The 9323-nt window shown below is 41.4% G+C and overlaps 5 protein-coding genes across 5 annotated transcripts; all 5 read left to right on the forward strand.

The window, feature by feature from the left end:
* Nucleotides 1-936: 936 nt before the first annotated feature.
* On the forward strand, nucleotides 937-1938 carry TM35_001041030 (uncharacterized protein; the record flags this gene model as incomplete). Its single annotated transcript, XM_029031641.1, has 1 exon — nucleotides 937-1938. One exon carries the CDS (start codon nucleotides 937-939, stop codon nucleotides 1936-1938), a length of 1002 nt encoding a protein of 333 aa, XP_028877063.1.
* Nucleotides 1939-2738: 800 nt separating this feature from the next.
* On the forward strand, nucleotides 2739-3377 carry TM35_001041040 (uncharacterized protein; the record flags this gene model as incomplete). The annotated part of the gene is made up of 1 exon (XM_029031642.1): nucleotides 2739-3377. The coding sequence occupies one exon, from the start codon at nucleotides 2739-2741 to the stop codon at nucleotides 3375-3377; it is 639 nt and encodes a 212-aa protein (XP_028877064.1).
* Nucleotides 3378-3957: 580 nt separating this feature from the next.
* Nucleotides 3958-4974, forward strand: TM35_001041050 (uncharacterized protein; the record flags this gene model as incomplete). The annotated part of the gene is made up of 1 exon (XM_029031643.1): nucleotides 3958-4974. The coding sequence occupies one exon, from the start codon at nucleotides 3958-3960 to the stop codon at nucleotides 4972-4974; it is 1017 nt and encodes a 338-aa protein (XP_028877065.1).
* Nucleotides 4975-5739: 765 nt separating this feature from the next.
* On the forward strand, nucleotides 5740-6771 carry TM35_001041060 (uncharacterized protein; the record flags this gene model as incomplete). Its single annotated transcript, XM_029031644.1, has 1 exon — nucleotides 5740-6771. The coding sequence occupies one exon, from the start codon at nucleotides 5740-5742 to the stop codon at nucleotides 6769-6771; it is 1032 nt and encodes a 343-aa protein (XP_028877066.1).
* Nucleotides 6772-7455: 684 nt separating this feature from the next.
* On the forward strand, nucleotides 7456-8535 carry TM35_001041070 (uncharacterized protein; the record flags this gene model as incomplete). The annotated part of the gene is made up of 1 exon (XM_029031645.1): nucleotides 7456-8535. One exon carries the CDS (start codon nucleotides 7456-7458, stop codon nucleotides 8533-8535), a length of 1080 nt encoding a protein of 359 aa, XP_028877067.1.
* Nucleotides 8536-9323: the final 788 nt, after the last annotated feature.

Consider the following 9323-nt stretch of genomic DNA (forward strand, 5'->3'; position numbering starts at 1 on the left):
AGGGTGATGCAGACAGCAGCAGCAGTATCAGGAGTTCTGTGTGGGTGCGTGTACCTCTACTGATTGTGGTGACACTGGCCTCTATTCTTGTGTGCTGATTGTAATGGTGGTGTTGGTGTGACTCAGGTCATCCTTTGTTTTCTTTCTTTTTGTATGCATTACTACAGTCTAACTATTCTTCCACCTGTTGGGATTTCTTTTTTCTTTTTTTGTGTTTCTTAATGTTAATGTGTTTTGTGTGTGTTTTTACTCTCTGTGTTTATCCTATAATAATTATTATTGCTGCTCCATGGTGTGTGTGTGTGTGTGTTATTGGAGACTCTCTCTGTGTGTGCCTGGGCTTGCACTGTGATAATGAACTGCTTTTTGCAGTGTGGAAATAAAGAAATAATAATAACAGATGAATTTATATTTATAATTGCATATATACACACATATATAGAATTACACCCACAGTTGGTGTGTATTTCTCTTTTTACTGGGTAAATTGGGCTAATGTTTAATATCTTTTTGTTTGTTTGCTTTTGGTTTGCTGGGGTCGTTGTGTGTTTTGCCTTGCATTCTTTTGCTGGTGGACTGCTTTGTGTAAATGGAAAAAAGGAAGTGATGCATTTTTATATTTTTCTTCTTCAGTGAATATTAACAGAGGCGTAACCATAGTGCTTTATTTGTGTTCTTTGTTGTTGTTGTTGGTCTTGCAACTAATTTTTTTTCTTTTTTGTTTTTGTTTTGCTTGGTTGTTATCTAGGGTGCTCTATTACGGAGCTCCTTATTCTTTCATTTGCTGTGTTGTTTTTCTGTAAGTGTTCTTGTTCTTTTGTTCTTTCCTTTTTGTTTGTAAATCTATTTAGTGGACTGTATTTTTTTGTTCTTTCTGCTTGACTTTTGTTTTCTCTAGCCAGGTGACATCAATCAGCTGAAGTATCTTATGTTGTAATGGTGCTGCGACGTGTGTTTTATTTTCTTGTTTTCCTTTTGAACATTATCTGTGTGTGTGGGGCGATTGGTGTTTCTGGTTCACCTCCACCAGCAGCACCTCCTCCTCGTGCTGATCAAGATAACAGTGATTCTCTTACCAATGTTGGTCAGGAGACTACTACATTACGCCCAGGTCCTGAAGAACCTGGGCCAGATAGTAGTGGATTGGACGCAGGACGTTCTCATTCTAAGGATGTCGAACGTCAACAGGAGGAAGGAGCCAGTGGTAGTGCACTTAAAGCAAAGTCATCCCAACCCAATGAATCTGAGGGTGGCCTTCTTCCTGGTGCAAAACCTGCAATAAATACCCTAGGTACAGGGGATTCCCCACAACGGGGTTCCGATCACATCAATGGGCAAAGTGAACATAATCATCAAGGTGGTAGTAGTGGCAGTGGCAGAACAGAGCCATCAAAGCCAAGTGCAACGGATCCTGAACAGAATAGTGAACTTAAGGACAAATCAAATAAGAATCCTGACACCCTCTCACCCGTTCCATCTCCCAGTAAACCCAGTGAAATTCCGACCGCTCCAGATAGTTCCAGTGAACAGCTGCAGGATACCACACCTACGGGCACACAAGACTCTACACAAAACGATCACAGTAATGATAAAAGTACTGACAGAACAGGAAATACATCAAACCAGGATGGTACAGCACCACAATCCTCTACTTCCAGCAATTCATCCACAGAGAATGCTGCTGGATCTGATAATGCAAACGCTGAGAATGGCACTGCATCTGAAGCGAGTGGAACAACAAGTAACCACGAAGCTGTTGCAGGTAATACAAATGCAACCACCACTACTACTACTGCCACCACCACAACAACACTTCCTCCTGAACTCACAAACAACAAGAAGGGTGATGCAGACAGCAGCAGCAGTATCAGCAGTTCTGTGTGGGTGCGTGTACCACTACTGATTGTGGTTACACTGGCCTGTATTCTTGTGTGCTGATTGTGATGGTGGTGGTGTGGTGTGACTCAAGTCATCCTTTGTTTACTTTTTGGAACCCTACAGTCTAACTAATCTTCCACCTGTTGTGGAGTTCTTTTCTTTTTTGTTTCTTAATGTTTATCACATAATTATTATTATTGCTACTCCCTCTATGTGTGTGCACCTGGGCTTTGCACTGTGATGATAATGAAGTGCTTTTTGTAGTGTAAAAAAGGAAATGATAATAACAGATGAATATATATTTATAATTGCGTATATACACATACATAGACGTACACCCATAGTTGGTGTATTTCTGTGTTTACTGTGTAAATTGGGCTAATGATTAATATCTTTTTCTTGGCTTCTTTGTGTTAGTGGGTCGTTGATCTTTTTTTGAGATATTTGTGAGTGTGGGCTTTTTTTGTTTTTACTCTTACTGAGGTTCTTGCGCTGTATTGCATTCTTCAACTGGTAGGTTTTACTTTTACGATGTGAGATTCTATAGTGGTAATTGATTTTTGTGTCCTAACATGTTTGATACTTCATTTATTTTCTTTTTTTACTTTTTGATTGTCTTCCTTTCTAGATCAGTGTTTTTACGCAAACCAAACTACTGTCACTCTCTCATGATGACGATGATGTGCCGTGTGATGTGTCTGTTGGCCGTTGTGCTGTGCTGCGCCTGCGGGTCTGCCGTGACTGTTGGAGTTGCGGCCAAAGAGGTTTCAAGTAATAATAAGTTGCATGAAGCTGCTGATATTAGTTGGCATCAGTTTCCTGCTGTTGCACCTGCGGAAAGAGAGAAAGATGCAAAGTAAATGGAATGTAAGAAAGCCCCTAATAATACAGTTAAAGGAATAAACTGTGAGGAATGGGACGAATTTAAGCCGAAGCCTCCCATCCAACCAAACCACACTGACAATCTTGCAAACCCGACAAGAGAAAGTGGAGTAGAATCAACCAGGGTTGAACCAGTGCGTGTAAGTAAACCACCAGCATCAGATTCACCTAGAGAAACCTCTGACAGAGAAGGATCTTCCACTGACGTTGCTTCTTCTGTAAATCCACTACAAGAGGCTGGTAATGCTGAAAGCACAACAGGAACAGGTGCAATACCAACGCAAAGCCCACCTCAGGACTCTGCTGCAGCACAACAAAGTAACAACGAAGAGTCGACCACAGGTAACAGTACTTCTGGCGCAGCCACGAGTGTGAGTGGGAAAACTGAAACAGAAGAAACCACTTCCACTACTCCACAGAGCCCCGAGGACACTGTCAGTGATGCACCAACCACCACTTCATCTCCTGCACCTGTACCCAACGCAGAGATCAGCAGCATTGCCTCCACTGTACAGAATAACAAGGCCAGTGGTGACAGCAGTATCAGTCCTGTGTGGATGCGCACTGCAGCACCGCTGCTGATTGTGGCTGTGTTGTTCTCCGTTACCGTGTGCTGAACGGTGGGACTCACTTGGGAGAAATAATAATAATAATGGTTAATACTAACATAATCATATTTGCGTACATCCCTCATGGGTGATTAAACTAATAATCTGTTTACCAGCTTTCTCTTTCAATTCGAATTTTTTTTTACTTTTATGTGTGTGTTCTTTTTTCTAATAATTCCATTACTTGCTTTTTCCGTTGTGTGTGGGCAGAAAACTGGGCTGTTCTGCTCACTGACGGTATACATCTCTTGCTAGTACACACAGATGTGTGTGTGCAGTAATTTAATATACATAAACTAGAGCCATGGACTATTGTGTGTGTGTTTGGCTCTCTATTATTTGGGTATTGTGGGGTCTTTTCATTTTTTTTTTATATTAAGGGATACATATTATCATAAAAGCGGGATATTTCTTTTTGTTGCTTTACTGTGCATTTGCAGCTGCTTCTCTCCTTTCCACTGTGAGTATTTGTGTCTCGCATCCACTCTCCATGTTTCTCTTTTTCTCTCTATTCCTTCTTTTTTTACTTTTTCAACACTCCCTGTGTAGATCTGTGATCTCAAGTGACGAGACGACAAGAAGAGTAACAATGACCGTTTCGATGATGATGCGCAATATGTTTTTCGTACTTGCTTTGATTCTGTGTGTTACCTCTTTTTGTGTGGCTGCTGAAGAGCGTCTTGGTGAAGGTGTTGTTCCAGAAACTGAAGCTAAAGCTAGAGTTCTTAGACCTGACGAGGAAAGGAGTGATCTGCCACCTGTTAATCCCCCAGGTTCTCCTGGTTCTCGAGGTCCTGCTGGTCTTCCTCCTCCTCTTGATCACGCTTCTGGCCATGGAGAGGTTGTTGAGAAACGTATTCCAGAAGAAATACCTCCCTTATTACCAAAACCATCAGGTGCGGAGGAACAACAACCGAGATCTGATGCGGATAGAGAGTTGGCAGAACAAAAAGTGAAAGTTCCAGACGCTCAGGAACACAAAAAACATTCTTTAGAAGAGACCACAGAAGTCGTCAATCATGCACCCACTCCAGGATCTCATCCTTCTAAAGAACAAGGCGACTCTACTCATCTCCCATCTCAAGGTGCTCCATCTTCTGTTACTCCATCAGGTGAAGAAGAGAGCAGAGGGCAGTCTGACAGTGAAACAACAACAGTAAGCCCTGGTACCTCAGAAAACCCCAATGGTACGGATAATGTGCAAACACCTGGAAAAGAACAGAGTACTCAGACGGGTAATGGTACACAAGGCACAAGTGATGCGCAGGGCACTACAAACGCACAAGAAGCTACAATCCCACAACCTTCTTCTCCTTCTGACACTTCCAGCAGTTCAATTACAGATAATACCGACGAAACAACTTCTGGGAGTGATGACACCGGTTCACAGAATGAGTCTACAAACATCACAGGTGTTGCAGGAAATACAACCACTACTACTACTACTACTACCACCACTACAACCACAACAACAACAACACTTCCTCCTGAACTCACAAACAACAAGAAGGGTGATGCAGACAACAGCAGCAGTATCATCAGTTCTGTGTGGGTGCGTGTACCACTACTGATTGTGGTTACACTGGCCTGTATTCTTGTGTGCTGATTGTAATGGTGGTGTGGTGGTGTGACTCAGGTCATCCTTTGTTTTCTTTTCTTTTTTTGCATGCATCCACACTACAGTCTAACTAATCTTCCACATGTTGGGATTATCTTTTCTTTTTTTGTTTCTTAATGTTAATGTGTTTTGTGTGTGTTTTTGCTCTCTATGTGTTTATCCTATAATTATTATTGCTACTCCATTGTGTGTGTGTGTGTGCCTGGGCTTGCACTGTGATGATGATGATGAACTGCTTTTTGCAGTGGGAAAAAGAGAAATAATAATAACAGATGAATTTATATTTATAATTGCTTGTATACGGACACATATATAGACTTACACCCATAGTTGGTATATTTCTGTGTATACTGTGTGAATTGGGCTAATGGTTAATATCTGTTTGTTTGTTTGCTTATGGTTTGTTGATTTGCTTTTTGCAGAATAAAAGAGTAACTGATACATATTTATTGTTAATTGTTTATGTACAAATGCACATCACGGTCTCAATGCTGTTTATATGCAGTTGGTGGGTTTGTTGTCTGTGCTCGTAATTTGTTTATAATTTTTTTTGCTTGGGTTTTTCTGTGTGAGGTGTCTCTTTATTCTTCTATTTTTTGTTTGTGTTAGTGTTCTTCTTTTGTGTGACCGTTGCTTGTTGCATTCTTTCCCGTGTGTGTGTTTCTAATTTATTTTACTTTTGTTATATTTTATTTTTTGATATTTTACAGTTTATATACCTAAGAAAACAAACGAGAATTAAAGTTTTTCGTGATGAGGGTGCTGCGACGCGTGTTGTATTGTTTTGCTCTCCTGCTGAGTGTTGCTTCTCTCTGCATGTCCGCTAGCGAGGCTGCTGCAGCTGCTGAAGCTCCTACTGAACCTCGTTGCCCTTGTGGGCCTGAATGTCCTTCTCCTCCTGTACCTGGTGGTTCTTGCCCTAATGGAATCCAACCTTGTCCTGCTGCTGCTGCTGCTGCTGCTGCTGCCGCTAAACCTGCTCCTGGTTCATGTCCTGATACTGGATCTACTGGTGCTGATACTGGTGATACGTGTACTTCTCCTGCTCAAGATGCATCTGGTAGTAATGGTGGTAGGGATCCATCTAAAGTAACAGCACCTGAGTTAACAGGAAAAGGAGGTCACGCTTCTTCTGGTGAAGTTGCTGCTGCTGGTGAAAGAGGTGAACAGGGTCCTGCTGGTGCTGGTGCAACTACTTGTCCTGATGGTGATGCAGATAATGCTAAGTGTCCCAAAGATACAACATTACGAAACAAACCTATTGAAGAAGAAGCGGCTGCTGGGCGTTCACAAGGTCAAGATGCTGAACATGGTGTTGGTGCACCAAGTAAAGGGCCTGCTGTAGCCGATCGCGCTGGTGCTCAAACTCAAGAGGAACCTCCGGGCCCTCGAGGAGAACAAGAGGCTGCTGCACCTACTGATTCTGCTATGAATCCTGATGCACCTGCAAGTGAACCTAACACTGGAAACAGCAGAAACAATGAAGGCAGTGAAAGTGAAACATCACAACCTCCATCTTCTCGTAACGGTACAGCCCCAGCGAGTGAAGCTGGTTCTAATCCTTCATCGACTGAACCTGATAATACACCTTCAGGGAGTGAATCAACAAGCAACATCGAAAGTGTGGGAAATACAGATACAACCACCACAACAACAACACTTCCTCCTGAACTCACAAACAACAAGAAGGGTGATGCTGACAGCAGCAGCAGCAGTATGAGTTATGTGTGGGTGCGTGTACCACTACTAATTGTGGTTACACTGGCCTGTATTCTTGTGTGCTGATTGTGTAGTGGTGTGGTGTGACTCAGGTCATCCTTTGTTTTTTTTTTCTTTTTTGTATGCATCCACGCTACAGTCTAACTAATCTTTCACCTGTTGGTAATTTATTTTTTTTTTTTTGTTTCTTAATTTGTTGTGTGTGTTTTTGCTCTCTCTATATTTATCCTATAATAATTATTATTATTGCTACTCCATTGTGTGTGTATGTGTGTTCTTGGAGACTCTCTCTCTGTGTGTGCCTGGGCTTGCACTGTGATGATAATGATGATGAACTGCTTTTTGCAGTGGAAAGAAAGGAAATAATGTTAACAGACGAATTTATTTTTATAATTGCATATACACACATATAAACTTACACCCATAGTTTGTGTATATTTCTGTGTTTACTGTGTAAATTGGGCTAATGGTTAATATGTTTTTTTGCTTGTTGGTTGTGCTGGGTGGTTCAGCCTTTTTTGAGATATTTGTGAGTGTGGGCGTTTTTTTTTGTTTTTACTCTTACTGAGGTTATTGCGCTGTATTGCATTCTTTAACTTGACTGTTGGGTATTTATTTTTGTAATGTGAGTTTCTCTTTGGTTTTGTATATATCTCTTACTATGTTTAATGCTTCTTTTTTTTTGCTTTTTGATTTTCTTTCTTTTTAGATCAGTGTTTTTACGTAAAACAAACCCTTTGTCTCTCTCTCATGATGATGATGATGATGATGATGAGCCGTGTGATGTGTGTGTTGGCCGTTGTGCTTTGCTGTATGAGTGTGGGTGGAGCAACGAGTAACAGCGGCGTTGAGAATGATTTGAAAGAGATTAATGATTTGGGAAAACGTGCCATTGCATTTGCAGAAGCAACGAAGACGGCGAAGGAAGAGACTTTGAAGTTGAATGGTGAATGCAGTTCTGCTGCAAAAAATGCCAATGACTTAACCGGCGCAGCCAATGAGTTTGTACATAAAATTGATAAGTTGCTCGCAAAACCGGAGAGTGTCCCATCTGTTCTGGAGACTGAGAAGATAAAAGGCGATGAACTTCTGGAGAAAGTAAAGAAGGCCGCAGCCTATGCAAAAAATATTGCAAGGTTAACTAAAGCAGCAAAAAAGCCGATTATTGAAAACGGAGAAGCTGCTCGGCAGCTATTAATTGATTTTAACAACTCATATAAGAGTATGACGTCACCCAACAAAGGAGGTGATAAAGAGGAAAGACTGAAGGAGCTTAAAAAAAAGGTAGACACCGCATTCCCTAATACGAATGAGGATAATCTCGCACAATTCGTCTTCGCTGGAATCGATGCCGCAGATGAAGCACAGGCGGCGGCAAAGAAAGCTGAAGATACAGTGGAGCCAGCGGAGACAGCTGCTAACCTTTTGGACAAGGCCTTAAAGAAAATCGAGGACGCCGTTAATGCTGCTAAGGAGAAGAGTAAAGAAAGACCACCACAAGAAACCCAAGGATCATCGAATAACAAACAGGATCAGAGTTCCCCCATCGACTCTACTTCTACCAAGCAACCATCTCCTGCAAATAGGACTGCCACACCAGACTCACAAGAAAACAATTCCACTACTTCGCCGATCTCCGAGAACACTGTCACAGAGGCACCACCCACCACTCCATCTCCTGCACCTTTACCCAACGCAGATACTAACAACATCGTCTCCACAGTACAGAACAACAAGGCTAATGTTGACAGCAGTGTCAGTCCTGTGTGGATGCGCACTGCAGCACCACTCTTGATTGTGGCTGTGTTGTTCTCCGTTACCCTGTACTGAACGGTGGGAAACATCTGAGGACAAATCATAATAATGGTTAAACTACCATAATCATAATTGCGTACATCCCCCATGGGTGAATAAATTAATAATCTGTTTACCAGCTTTCTCTTTTAATTCGAATTTCTTTTATTTTACTTTTATATGTGTGTGTTCTTTTTCTAATAATTTCATTACTTGCTTTTCCCGTTGTGTGTGTGCAGGAAACTGGGTTGTTCTGCTTACTGACGGTATACATTTCTTCTAAATATAGACATGCGGATGTGTGCACCATTTTCTTATTAACTTGAATTTTGGGGATTGGGTGTTCTGTTTTATAATTCCATTACTTTTTTGTTTCCGTTGTTTGTGTGTAGAATCTTTTGTTCTTTCTCACTGACGGTACAATTGTTTTACTGGTACACATGAATATGTGCGTCTCATTATTTTTATCACTATTATTGACACATATTGAGTTTTTTTTTGTTTATGGATAGTTGATTTTGTTTTCTTTTTCTTTTTTTTTAATTTTTTATAGGTGGTAGGTATCGCGGGTGGAATTCTTTCTTTTTCTTCTTCGTGCGTAATCCTTATTTTTGCTTTTTAGAATGTTTCGCTGTACACGGCCAGAACAGCACCGTAGTGGGAAAGCTCGTGCTTTTGTGTTCCGTGATCCCACGCTTAAAATGATGCGGGCGGGTAGTGGATATCAACAACTTCGGCGTATGGGAATGCCTGTACAAGTGGGTTTGGGATGGCGGAAAGTGGATAGTTTTCACGCGAATAATCAGTACCAGCATGCTTGGCCG

This window comes from Trypanosoma theileri, assembly GCF_002087225.1.
Source record: "Trypanosoma theileri isolate Edinburgh chromosome Unknown TM35_Tth_104_V1, whole genome shotgun sequence".
Classification (NCBI taxonomy): domain Eukaryota; phylum Euglenozoa; class Kinetoplastea; order Trypanosomatida; family Trypanosomatidae; genus Trypanosoma; species Trypanosoma theileri.